At 40.8% G+C, this 15865-nt stretch overlaps 1 protein-coding gene across 1 annotated transcript in view; it reads left to right on the top strand.

The window, feature by feature from the left end:
* The window catches only part of stau2 (staufen double-stranded RNA binding protein 2), a gene marked incomplete in the record, with an annotated part of 90858 nt that extends 75050 nt beyond the window's left edge, over positions 1–15808 (top strand). The window contains 2 exon segments of the mRNA XM_065948762.1: positions 11964–12029; positions 13188–15808. Coding sequence (XP_065804834.1) covers positions 11964–12029; positions 13188–13223 — 102 coding nt within the window.
* Between the last annotated feature and the right edge of the window lie 57 nt (positions 15809–15865).

Raw genomic sequence — 15865 nt, 5'->3', positions numbered from 1 at the left:
GCATAAGGGGAAAGGAGAGAAGAATGGAGGGTTGGATGGATGGTGGACATGGGGGTCTTTTTTTTTTAAACCATAGAAAGTCTGCTATTTACATTTTCACCTCAGAGAAGGCTGCAGAAATGAGAAACCCTAGCTTGGTCATTTGTCAGCGGCCTGTGGTGTCCTTACTTAAATGGCTGCTGCTTGTACCTGATCCCTCGCTCAGGTCTTTCCCTGCTTCCCACTTATTTTTACGATTCTCCTCACAGTTTTACTGTCCGCAATCTAATTAGCTGTGTCTTAATCACGTGTTAAAGCGCAGCGCCTTCCTGGTGTTTATTGTCTGTTTGCAGTGCTGTAAAAATGTGTGAGGCAGCTTGTAAAAACTCACAGAGGATTAGTTACTCTGCTGCTTTTGTTGATAAAACAAGCATCACATCAATGATCTCTAATGGGTTGTAGACTTTGTATTTTGCTGCAGTGGGGAAACTAGTTCTGATACACTTTTGATGATTTTGAGAATGAAAAGGGTTCAGATGCCACATCTTTTAAATTATGTCAACACCCAACAAAGAATCTAGACAAACACTTCCAATATAGATAATTTCTACTTTATATTTATTTTCCTCCCCTGTGTTTTACATTCAATGGAATCTGGAATCCTATATATTTTTTTCTGGTGAACGTTGTGGCTTGCATTACTTAATTTCTTTTTCTATCCAACATTGGATAAGATCATGTCCTGTGTTTTTTTACCCTGCATGTCTGAGTCAATCTGTGTAAGTGCGTCACGTCAGCCGTTCTGTGTTTGCAGTCTAAATCCATAACATGGCTTTGTTCCTGTTGGGTTTGGTTCTTATTGTTTATGAACGCTTTGTGACAGGCCTGCCAGCTTTAAACTCGCCTGGAAATGGCATTATGCTAACATTTAAAAAAAGACATGTGTTTTCAGTTTGCATTACGTTACGTTCTTGTCCATCACGTTCCATCTTTGGCTTGTTAGCGTGGCCCCTGGATCCATTCATCAGAATACCTTCCTGGTTGGAGGAGCTGTGACCAGCAAGGCCTGCCTCTTGATATAAGCTTAGTGGAATTTATTGTTTTCAGTAAACATGTCTGAAACATAATCTTTCTTTGCTGTACACAATACACGTTGCCATAGCAACAAAAGAGTGTGTTTCAAAACACTTCAGGTGATCCCTTAGGCACAATATGTCTCCATCGACCACCATCAAACATCAAGCTGTCTCTAGATTTAAGTACAAGACAGAATGTCCATCCACATCTTATGTGCCCAGCGAGCATGCTGGGTAATGAGAAACAGGCACAAGCCTTATGGGGATCCATAGCAAATTATAAAACACCGCAACAGGTTTTACAAGCATGTCCCTTGTGTGTATGAGGTGATTAAAAGTTGACGCAGAGAAGGAGCTGAGGAAGCCAAAGGGAGGAAGAGACGAGAGGAAGAAGGTGTAAAACGCCGTCTGACTGTGCGTCCTCTCTTGTTACAGGATGTCCTCGCTGACCAGACATCCACTAGTACTCACTGCTGTGTCTCTTCATGAGAAAAATAGAAAGGGCTTGTGATGGAGAGTTGAGGATTATTGCATGCAGCTGGAGGGTGTCACGGTGATACATTTAGCCCCCTCTCCCCTCACCCTTCATCTTAACCCTTTCTTAAACTACATCCCCAAGTTCCTTGTTTTTGCATTTACACACCTGTAAGTCTCTAAATCCTGTCAAGTTTTTTTTGTTGTTGGTGTAAATGGCTTAGTAAACATTGAGCTAAGTACATATTGGATTGCTAGATTGGATATGAACCTTTTTGGTTTGGGATTTGGGGTATTAAAAATGTTGGGTACTTTTTGGATATGAAAAAAATAAATTCTCGCTTCACATTGCAACTCGCTCTTGTGCAAAGAAAAATAAGATAGCTTTCACCTCTTAAACGTCACACTTTTGCTTTCAAAAGTTGCCATACAAGCAGCTTAGTTTCAAGAATACCCCTGGCTGTAAGTCAAGTTGATGTCAACCAGCTTCTCAGGAAATATGAAGTTTGAATATCTCCTCTGTAAAGTGGAGTTGTGGCTCCAATGACTCATCGGGCTGGCGTCCTCATTTATTCACACCATTTTTAATTCAAATATTCAAGCTTCCATCACTTATCCAAGCGTAAAAATTGGAAGCACTGATAACAGCAATGCTTTTCGACACTGTCTTAAAACGTATATCCTAACTAGCAATTGACATGACGTGTTGCACCTATTCTAAGTGTATTATCTATGCAAAAGGGGAAGTGATTAAGAGCTTGGAATCAAACTCTTGTGTTGGCTCTCTTGCATCTGTAATGTGAGTAGACAAGGTGATTTCCTCTGTTTATGTAGGAGCCAGGCAACAACCAAAGCCATCGCACTTGCATCTCCACCTAACCTCTCTTTGTTCTTTTTGCCTGTATTTACTTAAACAACAGAAAAACATGGTGGGTAGGCATGTGTCATATATGGAATTCATGATAATAGAAGAGAAAGGCTAAAGGGTAATACTGGATTAAAGGATAATAATGTCAACCTGGGACACCAAGAAAAGGATGCAGAGAGGAGAGAAAAGAGACACCTCTGGAGACTGATCACTATCTCCATGCCGATAAGCGAGCGAGTGCCTGAAGGCTCGCTTTTCCTCCAACAGCTTTTTGTATCCCCCTCCAGGGCAATTTGAGTCGAACTGTCCAGGATTATAGAAGCCTGTCCCTCCGGCATTGAAAGGTGGATCTTTGCAGGTGGAAATGAGGTGATGTAACACTTTTTTGAAATCACTGGGGATACTGAAGGAAAAAGACAGGCTGACCTACACAGTGTAGGTCAGCCAGTTGTTTCCCAATTCTCACGCCATTTCTTAACTATTAGCCAAGGACGTCAATCTCCATAAGGCATTTGACAATCTTCTTGACTTCTTACTGAGAAGCATCTTTAATCCTTTGGGTGACTTTCAGTTGCAGTATTGTTGTTGAGACATCAGTACTCTCAGTTTATGTCTTTAACAGAAGGGACGCATAAGTTAGGAATGAAGAAGATGTGTCACTTTGAATGAGTCATAAGTAAGTAATGGAACCAAGACTTTGTCTCATCTCCCAGGTTGTGTCTATGTATGGTGGTGTGTTTAATCCATGAAATCCAAGGACCCATCTTCTGAGATTTCAGCTGAGTCAGTGGTCCTGTTGGTGACTCACCGGCCTTGAACTCGTTTTTTTTCTCTCCTTAACCAAAGTCTTCTTTAGAAGTTGTCCCATCACCAATGCATTCTTCATGCCCTATATCTAATCTCATGCTGTATTTAGTCACTGATGCATCAGCATCCTTGGAATAAGTTAGCAATGCATTGGATGGATAAAGATAGGTTCCCCTGCGCAATGTCCTGTGGGTGGCCAGTTTCTTTCTCAATGAAAATGTGTCATCTTCTACATAATTGATGGAAAGGGAAAGTGTGACACTTTTTCCTCTTGGTAACTATGTTTCATCTTGCCATATGTTTTAGTGACTCTTTACCTAGACGTTGTATTGTTTAAAACCAAAGTACTACACATTCCTATTATTTATAGAAGAAGAAGATATTATTTTTTTAATCCTGTGAGGGGAAAATCAATGGAACACTCCTGTTGTTGAGACATGTTCCACACACAAATAAACTGAAATAAACACATTCATTAAACAGGATTCTACTGACATCCACAAATGGAGAGATGTCAGAGTGAGGGGCGCTGGTGGGGTTCGGTGCCGTGCTAAAGGGCACCTCAGCAGTTCTCAGGAAGTGAACTGGCACCTCTTTACCCGACCAATATCCAGACTTCATCTTCACAGGGACTTGAACCGGCGACCCTTTGGTTCTGTACTGCTACTACTATTTATGCCAACATAAGTTATTTTATTTAAACTTGTAAGAAGTCTTGTTGCTATGAATAGTTTTGAAGCATTGATAAGATGTTTAATTACAAGTTCAAATAAATCACAAGGGGGTTTAAAACTTTTTGTTCATGAATGCTCTTACAAGCACTTCAAACATAATTTGTGATGTTGCTAGACAAGCGCCTGCATCTGGAACATATTTATACCTTAGAAAAAACCCATCCAATTGTCCCTTTTAGTGTACATCAAATCTAGGTTAAAATTATTAAAAGACAGTCAAATAAATGTATAATCCGCTGACTGATGGCAGGTGTAGTGCTGTTGATTTTATTATGAAAATATTTCCACCATTACTTCCCTGTAAGTCAGGATATGAGCTAGCATTTAAAAGAATCCAGTTAAAAGTAATTTTCATTTATTGAGACTTTAAAGAACTAATTATCACTAGAGCCTGTCGAGAAATTATAAAAAGAAAAAAATAGTTTTCTAGTTGTCTATTTAAGTCTAAATGATTGACAGGAAAACATGAAACTCCCCTTAAAAATAAAAAAGCATGTTTCAGTTTATTAGCACCATTTCAGGCCAACTTAAATTCCCTGGGACCTGTAATGACCACCTTTTGTATTGATGTAATAAAAGACACGGTAACGTATCTACATGATTGCATATTATTATTTAGCTTTTTATGCTTCTATTTAGAGACAGTGGATAGAGTCAGAAATTGGGGGAGAGAGAGAGAAAGTGGGGAGAGGGAACCAAAGGTTGGATTCAAACCCGTGCCGACCTTCTAGAGGAACATAGTCTCTGTACATGGGGTGTGCGCACTAACCACTTGGCTAATGACGACCCGATATTTTTGATCCAATATTTATTATTTTAACCATTCAATTATTTTTAATTGACAAACAGGCTGATTAATACCTATATATTTATAATTCTACTTGAAGCTAAATTATATTTATTATATTTATCAAAATATTAGAACAAGATCAAAATTTTGGTTTTCAGAGAAACCAAAATGCTTAATAACGTAACCCGTGAAACCTGCTCAAGGTTCTGTTATTTTATAAAATGAGATGTAAGGAAACTGTTTGGTAACTCTAGACCGAGTCTGATCATTGCACTCTGGCGCAGTGTTATCATAGAGGCTGTCTTCAGCTGTATCTGCTTTTCCTCCAAGAAGCTTTGCTGACAAGGCAGGAGTAAGGTATGCTGAGGTACTTCTGCCCCTCGCCCTTTGCCCATATGTTTTGTATTACGCCCTAGGAGGTGCCATCCTTGGCAGCTCAGTGATGGGAAGGGGATAAAGCAGGCCTCTCCGGTCCAAATGACGCATGACATGGTGCTGCACCCTGGGCTCTTATTTATGGCTTCCCATGTCAGCAAAGGCTTGCTCCCCTGGGGAGCCCCACGACCATTACCGCGCAGAACCAGCCTTCCGAGCTCATCTCAGACCTGGGAGCTACAAAAATCTCCACACATTGTTCTTTGTCGGAAGGATTTTTGATCAACATAATATGGCAGCACATTCACAAGGCTGGGAAGTATGCAGAAATCAAATAGATATTCTCAGAGAGAAGTTTATTCAGCTGTTCAACACTCACAGTTGGTACACTGCTTCACAAGAAGTGGAGTGGTGCATGTGAAGTGCTACTTCAGAGGAATTAACGTCATGTCAGGCTACAGCTAGGCCACTGCCAGGCACACACAGCGTCTTTTATCAATGCCTCTGATGTGGAAGAGGATGTGAAATCTGGAGAGAGAGTGAGGAGGAGATTTGGTGAGAGGATCTGAATACATTTTCTCTGTAGTTACTCAAGAATCCATGTACATATCACACCACATTAACAAATAGAAGCATACACTGGCAGCACTTATGCACACACAGGTGTTCTCCATGAGTTGTCCAGGAAAGCTCCAGTGATCTCGGTCCAGGGTTTTGATGTGGGTGGAAGGAAAAGAAAAGAATGTAGATGAAACGAGGCCAAGGGATGAGTAGAAGCTTGAGAGAAGATGACGGAAAAGGGGGAGAGTCTGTGATGGATAACGTTTAAAAGACTTAAATGAACATGAGAGACAGATGTGACATAATGGCACAGTAATGACAACACCAGACAAAAAAAGATGGCTGGGACTTTCTCTTCCCTGGTATCTCATATTTCTTTGTGCTTTGGGGAGTGAGCGTAAAAAAAAAGGGAACACTGTCAAGGTTTTATGTGGCCTTTTGAAAACTGAACAAGCCCTCTTCAGAACAATATATCCTGCTTCAAAACCTCTCTGGCAACAAGGCACTAGTTTTTTCCATCTTCCCAGGTCCTGCCTGTAAAACACCCTGTTTGAAATCCACTCTCTCCATTGTTTAGTCTACTGGAAGTCCCTTAGATCATCCTCATCAGCAGCCATGACGCGACCCCTTCATGTTCTGAGTCCCCTCGCCCCACTGCAGCTCAGAACCAGTCACTCGACATTAATCAGACTTTACTGTGAGCATGTTATTACAGAACAAGAGGATGAATGGTGACCATCCAATTGGGGAAAGAAAAGCAAGCGGTTTGGGATACTTTATATCCAACCCAGCTTTGACTCAAGTAATGGTTGGAAAAAAATGCTGTGGTTTGTAGATTTCAATGGTGGACTGATACTTGGTAGAGTTTGGGAAGTGCTTATCAACTTGTTGAACAAATTGTTCCTGTAAAAAAAGACTCATGTCACTTACTGATTGGAAGTTTTAGAGTTTTTGCAAACATTTGTCTGGGGTGTCTTTTAAGTCAGGTTGTCACGGTGAAAGAGGCCTCCATGGTTTATGACTTCTGAAAGTCAGCCCATCCCTATGCAAATAACACAAAACAACTGAGCCATTCATTAATTTCATTTTTCTGTTTCATTAGCCCACTTGCATTGTCTTTAGTTCATCCGCAGCGTTGTTGAGGGTTGTTTCTTTCACAGACCATCCAAAGACGACTAAGATGTGGAGATAAAAGATGTCCTGTTTTCTTGGCTAATGTGGAAGTTCAGTATCATGACTTTGTCATTAGCTCAGGATCAAAGCAAAGGTAGGATGCTGTCACTGATGCTCTTGGCCTGGGTATAAGCTAGGAGAGCTCTTTGAGTCGTCAAGCTGGACTGTACAAAGCCGGAGAAAGCCCTGGAAGACTGGATCTGCTTTGTAAAGAGAGATATACCGCACTGTACTATCTTCACTGGGTCATTAGGTTAAACCTTAAACTCCTGACTGTGCTTTCATCTGGCTTCCAGCAGAGCAGATGAATAATCTGATAACGCTAAGGAAAAGCAAACTAAGACGGAAGACAAAGGTGCAAGTATAGGAGACTGAATGATGTGTTGTTGGTATTTGCCTCATTAGGACCTCCCTGGTGTCTTTGATGGCTGCTTATGGCCAGAGGGTGAAGTGATTGAGATCGACCGATTGAAGCTTCTTGTCCCCAACTTTTTTCTAGTTTCTTTCCCACCAAACCATTTTTAAAATCGGATTTAGTCCAACCTTACCTGTTTTTACACAGCATACCCTCAGACAAACTCTGTAATCCAGCAGTCAAATCTGACACAGGGTCTGATTTGTCAGGGTCAGTGTTATCCAACAATCCATCAGATCCCTCACGATGATACCAGGGAGTCCCTGGGGACTGGACCTTTGTTTGGCTAAGCCGCTGACAGAAACGAAGCCTCTGTTTGGGAAGCCATTAAGAGCGCAGCAGGCCCAGAAAAATGAGCCTCCCTTGTCAGTCCACATCAGGAGCTCGGCCACGGTCGCAGATCCTTCTCAGATATGTCACATTCAAGCGCTGTTTGTAAAAGGCCTTTGAACTAGGGGCCGCTTGATGGAGCGATGAATGAGCCCATGTGTGAAGTGACCATTGGGTGCTTCAGGTTGGCTCCTAATCTTGGAATAATGGTGAGTGCTGGTTTGTTATCTGAAGTAAAGGTGAGTAAAGGATAGGTGAAGAAAGACTGATGAGGGTGACTGTGATACTCTATTCTATAGCAAATTGAAGGGGCTAAGCTGGTGTCTGCATGATGTCATAGGTACTGATGAGAAGATGGAAGATTATCAAGGAAAATATTTAATTGTTCTCTTAAGTAACTTCAGATTTTGAGTTACTTTCTACAGCATAATTATGTTTTACTTACAACCTGTTCTGTCAAGATTGTTGCAAATGGTGAAATCATTTACATCAGCAACCCGTGCTATGTCAACGCGGTACTAATGCTGGTTGGAACATGGCGTTAAGCTAGCTCAACACAGGTGGCTTTAAAAGCCCCATTTCCTTGAGTCAAGAATTGGAGGAGTGCATCCAATGTTTCTGTAACTCTGAATCCAATATTTTACACAACTTCTAGAAGCAATTAGGAGTCATATGTCATATATGTACTGTATATATATATATATGTCCCCAACCCTTGAACTATAAGGTTCCAATAAAAACAAGCCTTTGATGCCATGATTTAACAACACAACACTATATCAGAAAAGTTTTACAATAACACTGTGCTATCAGTGTTGGGTGGTTTGATGGAAATTTGGAAGTTTCTTTGATATTATTCTTAATAAGTATTATCAAGTTAATAATTATCATAAAACCACACGACAGATTTGTGGATAATGTTGCTCTCCCTTTTAAAACCTTGCAAAGAAGAAACACTGAAGAGTCATTTTGAAACTGTAAAGTTTGCAGCCTGACATGTGGTTGCTCTCTTAATGATGCAGCCAGAAAGCAAAAGCGTAACTCAAAAATTGCAAGTCTAGTCAAGATCTTCCTGAGTGATAATTTAATTATCCTACATCTAGGGGGCAGCTAAGACTCTTAGCGATCAATTGATCCATTTTCTTTTCAGTTTAAGTGTGTGTTTCGAAAGCCTCCACCATTCCATTCTTCTCCCATTTGCCGATGACTCAGCATCTTCTCTGCAAATTGTCTTTAACCTACCTCTTATGCTCTATTTGTTCCATGACAGAGATGGAACACCTCCACCTTGCTCGTCATGGCCTTAAACTAAACACACTCTTCTGGTGTTGATGCATCAGTGTAGCGGCTGCCTCTAATGATGGCCAACTTATCTCATTAGAAAAATAATGATTTCACTGGCTGCCATTCCCACAGATAGGCCCAGTATTTGTCTTACACTCTGTGTCCTTCACAGAGCTGCTGTGGCCCTCATGCCTGCCAGTCGTATATCAGCAGCACTGCCACTGTCAGGCCCCTGATTTATGGCTGTTTATCTCCACTCACATCCCCCCCACAACCACCTTCCAACAGATGGGCTCTGGCTATTTACTCAGGGAGTGAAAAGTCCCAAACCGATAAAATACAGCAAATAAGGGGTAATCATGGGGATGTTGGTTGTGATTGCAATTTATTGGTCACCAGAGGAAATGGAAATTGATCATTCCCTGTTGTGTATGAGGTGACCCGATCATCTCTGCTTGCATAATCTGGCTTTAAACTTTCTGTCTTATCTTAATTACTTTTTCCGCTTCATGTGTGGACAGGCCTCGTCAATTAGAAATAAAATGATGACACTTTATGTATACAGAAGCAAATATAACAAGAGTACCCTGCTTTGATTTATGTTAAGTAACAGTGTAATTGTTAAAACATTCCCTCAGCTGTCATGTTCTACAGGGTTGTCACCTTAAATCTCTGTAAGTATATTTGCGCTCTAAATCTCGCTGGCTGTCAGATCTTCACAGAGAAAAAAAACACATTGCACCATAAATTGTCTGCTGCAGACTTAGAGGGGCTCCAGTTGATTTCTGAGTCTCTGGAGAAAGTAGTAACCCAACAATGTCAATTTTTCAAACTAGTCCTGCTATATTGTTGCAGTTTTTTAGGAATCGTTTTTTCTCAATTTGATGGATAGAAACCAGATTTTGACCCTTGCACCTGTCGCTCATAAATTATGATTCCTGGTTTATGTTACTTATAATCCAAAGTTAAATTTGTTGAATATTATTTTGGGCACGAGCACAAAGATAATAACGTAACATCCTCTTCTGTATATATTACATTCCATAGAGACATATTTATAAGCCATGAAGTGGGATTTATACTATCTCAGTATTAATCTGTGATTAATGTATCCTCTCGGTGCATATAAGATTCAATACAGACCGTTATTCACATGGAGGCGTCTGTGTCTCATGAGGAGTATTTAATTTATCAGCGCCTAAAAGCTGATATAACTAAAAAGAGGAAAGTACAGACTGACGTTGGTGGGCTATTTAATAAAGAAACTCAGCCAGTCGTCACATCTCACTCATCCACCGAGCAGAGCCATGGCTGCGTTATCTCAGCTCAGATTAACCAGTGATGAAGTGTTTAGGATCCCGGCTGGTTCTGACCAATGTAGCACCAGATGTGTGTTATTTATCAAGTGGAGCAGTAGAAATTGTGGGTTATTGTTCAGGTAGTTTTACTATTTTCAAAAAATCTAATTGTTTATAGAGCATGTTTAAGAAATAATGGAAATAAGGAATTGAAATGTTCCTCATCAGAATGTACCGGCATGTGTTTCAGATGGGGGGGGGGAATCCATCCAAATAGTATTACTTCTCAATCTGACACAGCTGCAAAAACTGGTGTATCACATTTACAACATGACTTGCTAACTCAAAAAACATGAAAGGTACAAAAAACAAGCAGACAAACTCTTTTCATGCACACATAGTAGCCAAAACTTCATCTTCTTGCAGAAGAAACTAGACTGTTCAGGTACTCAAGCCATTGAAATATAGAACAAACTTCATCTTCCTGTGATCAAAATGAAATAAAAACAGGTCACTCTTCTTTTGTTAAAAAAAAGAAGAGTACATTTCCCATAAAACCAGCGTATACGGACCTAAAAACTAGACTGTTTACTGTTTAGGGGTAATGAAAAACCAAGACAGAATGGAGGAGTTCTATTGTCACCTTTCACAATGGAAACATGAAAGTAACCGATGTTTTATGGAACCCACTGAATAATATTGGACTCCTAGGTGGAAACACAGCTCTGTATTTTCCTGACATGCAACCTGTGTAAGATCAGATCAACACATTCATCTCGGCACCTCTTAATCAGCACTTTATATATTATAAGTGGTCGACTAGCGGCTTTTGCTTGTCACATTAGTTGTGTTTGGATCAAAGATCTAGCTCAGTAGTTGTCTTGAGTGTCCCTGCTAGAGTTGATCCACACTTAGAAGTTAGTGTTTTGCAATATAGGTCAAGAAAATTGAACGTTATCCCCCATGCCTCTCTGGTTTCATTTATAATGTGTGTATCCTCAGGTCCATCTTCATACAGCACAGGAATGTAGCTCTTGACTTCTCGTGTATATTAGCTGATAGCACGCTGAGCCCTCACATCACAAGCAGCCCCTCTAGCTGGCACAGACAGGCGGATGATGAGCAGGAAGGAAATGACATCATGGCATTTTTGATTGAGACTTGGCACCAATGAATTACTCAAGTGTCATATGGTATATTTTTTATGGACTTTTGATTGCTACACAAGGCTGGTGGTGGTTTTGAGCTAAATGTGACAGACTGTAAATCCACAGCTTTTCCTTGATATAATGAGGCTGTGAAGTGTCATTTTTGTCAGTGAAGTTTTCCATTCTCAACCACAAATTGAGCTGAGATAATTCATTATACAATTAAAGTTCAATAATTAGACACTTTTTCACTCATGGTTACTGAGTGTGGCTGTTGACCACACTAATCATTTCATTCTGCGTGTTTTGATCTTCTTATGATTTATTGGTGCTTAAGAACGGCTGCTATTTATCTAGCTGTGGCCACCGAGAATACAGATGTCACTCACGTTGACTTAGGAAAATGCAAAGCAGCCAAAACATAAAGTGGAAATGTTAACCCAATAACGCAAGATAAACAGTGAGCGGAGAGGAGCCAAAGACAACAGAGAATGAGGAGAAAGTGTCCTGCTGGCATCAGGTTTCCCAGAGTAAGTGTTATTTGAAAAGCAGCTGAAGGGTGACACTCACTCTCCTCCCACCCAATCTTCCTCTCTCCCTCCCTCCCTATACTCACTGACTCGACCATCTGTTGTTCCCTCTCTTTCTCAGGCTGCTCTAAGTGCCTTGAAACAGCTGTCGGAGCAGGGACTGGACCCCGTGGACGGCCCCATCAAGGTACGCTAGGACCAAATCTCGCCAAGCGCACATGACACAACACGCTTCCCAACATGTGCACGATTTCAAATCAATCAGCCAATCAGGTTGGGCAGATGCTTGTCTAATGGGGAGCCAGATGTGCGTATGAGCCCATTGTAGCTCATTGCAAAATCTTAGCGATGCAGGCTGCCCCATCTTCATCTACCTCCCCGCCCACACACACACACACACACGTCCAAACATTTCCTCCACACATTTTCCTCCATAGGAAAGCAACGGTAGGCGTTTATATTTACATGCAATACACTCCTGTCAGCACTCCATACTTTGCATGATTGCTATCATTATAGTCATGACAGAGAAGAGGGCTTTCTCCACACCCCTTCATTTCCCCTTGCTGTCGATCTCCTCCACAACGAGGAAGGAAGGAGGAAGGACAGCAGCAGAGAACGAAGTAGGAAAGTGGTGGTGGTGGTGGTGGTGGGGGGGGGGGGGGGGGGTTGGAAAGCAGGGAGGAAATCAAGCATTTCTGGAGTATTTTCATAATAGGTGTGCCCTGGGAAAAAGTAGTCTAGGCAGGGCTGTGTTCTTGCAGAGTGAAAGAGGAAAGGAACAGACAGAGAGAAAAGACAGTTGCAGCTTAATAACAGCTTCATTTACGTCAGCATCAGAGTAGAGGGGCCGATATGGCTGCAATTATACGATCACCTGAGCAGTTAATCGCTCGTTTCTCACTCCAGTGGTTCCCCTTTCTTTCTCTACCACTCATTAACTCAACCGTACTTTGCTGTTAACACTCTTTCAGTCATTCTGCTTTAAATAAATGCTGTTATCAATATGACAAAATGCATTTTTCAACACAATCAGCTGCATCCCCTTCATGAATCTCTTCCTTCTTCAGATGTTTCTGATTTCTAAAGAAAACTGCTCAACAGGAGCTCGTCTGATCAGTTCGTGTGAAACAGATTGAGGTCAAGGACTTCTTAAGTGTCTCAAGTAACCGGGGCAGGAATTTCATTTTCGTTCTAAGTTTACTTCTACGAGAAGTGCTTATCTTGTTTTGGAAGGTATCTTCCAGGGATTGAGACAGCAATATTCCCAACAGCAGGACTGATTATTAGCTAAGACCTTGACTTGAAAAAGCCGTCCCTGACTTTGTTTTATTTGTCTTTTCAGACCAGTGAACCATGTGGGAGGGAGGACGGACATTAAACAGACTAACTCAGGCACCACCACTCAGGTCTGCAAGGATTCAAAGGCTGTCGTCTAGGAGCTGACAACCCTTATACCCCCTCCTTTTCGGCATACACGAACCTGACAACTACCCCCCTGAAACCCTTCACCCTGATCTCTTATAACCTACAACCCCACTGCCCACAATTCCCACACTCTCCCTCCCTCCCCACCCCACCCCACCCCACGATTGCCACTGTATCCTGCAAAACCTGTCAACATGCAATAGGGTGGATGTGCACCGAGAAATGACCGACTAAACCACCATTACCTGAGTCTATGTGAAGACAACGCTATCTTAACACGTTTATTGATGATTTCAGACAAAATTTAGAGGTCACAGAATAAACAAACAAACGAGAATAATGCATGGTACTGTATGAAATCAAGGGAAATCCAAAGTGATGACACTGCATAGACAACTTTCCCTTTGGATCAATGTCTGTTGGTATGGTTAAAAACAAATATGTACATCATGCCATTGAAATACAAAAGAAACATTTTAGGGGAGAAACCAACTTGCGTACAGTAGCTTATTTTCGGGGGTATTCTGTTTCTGTTTTTTTTTTTTTCTTTTGTTATTTTATTAATCTAACAATGCTTGAGTACTGTATTTAAAATTAACCAATGCCAGTGCTGTGAAAGTTGTAGTTGTTGTCTTCATATATAGTCACCCAGCTTACCTTGTATGCTGACATTTAAAAAAAAAAAAAAAAAGAGTTCATCTATCTATATGGATGTGTATGACTTGCAAGAGTATCATATACCGAAAAATAACACAGAAAAAACATATTTTTCATGTGGACAAAAAGGACAAAACTGGTGTTAGCAGTAATCAGTAGAAGTGTTGACCAACCCAGGAGGGAAGGTTGGACGAGCCTTTTACTCCATGAAGGGTCTAACTTTCCCCGTTTAACATGACCCCGCACTGGCATAGCATCACTGGAGGATAAACCTGACCCAAAAGTGGAGGCAAAGAGGCCACCATAGTTCTTCTTTTTATCTAGAAAAAGATGCAACCAATGCCAGTCAACTTTGAATACAGTCCTAACTCCAGACGGTTTCATTTGGGGGTGCGTGCCTGCATGTCCTCCAGTAAATTCAAAAATAATCCTCTTCATTCCAGTGATTTTGTGTCAGTGTATCGTCCCCTCCTCTCCCCCTCACAGTTTTGTCGATCACATCTACACCCATTGTGTGTGTTGTATTGACCCGCCAAGGCATCGACTGGGTGCTTTTAATGCCTGCATTGAAGGAGTGCGTCTTTGAAATGAAGAGAGTTGGCTGCGTGATCTGCAGACTCCCTCCCTCCAAAGGCCGCTTCACTTTGACTCACTTTGATCACTGACATTGAGGACGGGTCTTCTTCTTCGCTGTGAGTGCAATGTGTAATAAGGCTGTGTCTGTTACTGAAATGCAGTAAAAACACCTCAGTTCATGTGGAAAAAAAAAAAACTCTTATTTCTCTGTGTCTTATTTCTCTCCTCACAATACGTGTAAACACAACATCACACCTCGACTGTAAGGAGCATTGTTTTTTTAATTAAATCTACTTTTTCACACATTTTCTAAGGGTGAGAGTGAATGGGAGTCACATTAAAGTAAGTGAAAATAAGAAACCAGGTGATGAAATCTGCTTAGAGCTAAGAATACTGAAGATTTCACAGGTTCCCCTTTTACTCCGCGTCAGTAGAAATAAACAAGAAAAAAAAGTCTTGTGTCATTAAGTTTCCTTCTTTGTTTCATAAGATGCTGTTCAGTACACTGAAAATGTGTTTAATTATTTTTTCTCCTCATAACACCTCAACTAAAAACTTAGCCTGATACTGTAGAATGTGATGTATGAGCTTTACTTCTCGTATAACAACATTTATTTGCTGTAAATGAGGAAAAGAGTGTAGATTCATTTGCTATCCTCCAACATGGCTTCTCAGTCCTCAGTCGTATTTTACTATATTTCTTATTTTAAAGGATAAATATAAGGAATGTACAGGGTGTCAACAAATCCTGCACAAACAAACAATGAATGCATCGTTGTGTCTCACGATACTGTCTTGATTTAATTTATTGATTTTGGCCCCATGCTCACTGGTCCAGAAAAACAGATCCTCAAAACGTAGTTTCATTTTCTATACGAGTCAAGAATTATCTGTATCGGCTGGGCATTGTAGTTTTTTTTGCTTATTTTGCTCAAACACCTGCCAATTTTGTATTGTTTGCTGACTATTTTCTACCATCAATCCCTCTGCTTTGGGTTCTAACAGCCTATCAGTTTCAAACCGTAGATATTAAACTACTCAGCTTATTTTCTTTTACTTTCACAACTTTACTAGGTTTTTTTTATTGAGAAAACTATGTATTGTATGGCTGCTTGTATACACACCTCAGCCCCCTCCGTCGAACACATAAAGAGATTGAATATTAATGTAGTAACAAGGAACCCTGGGAAATGAAAAAAGGGAAAAGTGAGAAAATAAAGGAGGGGGAAAACAAGACTGTGCACATGGTTCAGAATAAACAATCTCTGTGACACAAGCTGAAAAATAAACAACTCTACAACACTACAGCTGCTCAAGTGGATATTTAAAAAAAAAAGTTTCTTATTCACTGCTGAAAATATT

Source organism: Labrus bergylta, chromosome 20 (assembly GCF_963930695.1).
Source record: "Labrus bergylta chromosome 20, fLabBer1.1, whole genome shotgun sequence".
NCBI lineage: Eukaryota > Metazoa > Chordata > Actinopteri > Labriformes > Labridae > Labrus > Labrus bergylta.
Note: the sequence above shows the minus strand (reverse complement) of the source record. Positions and strands in the feature narration are given on the sequence as shown.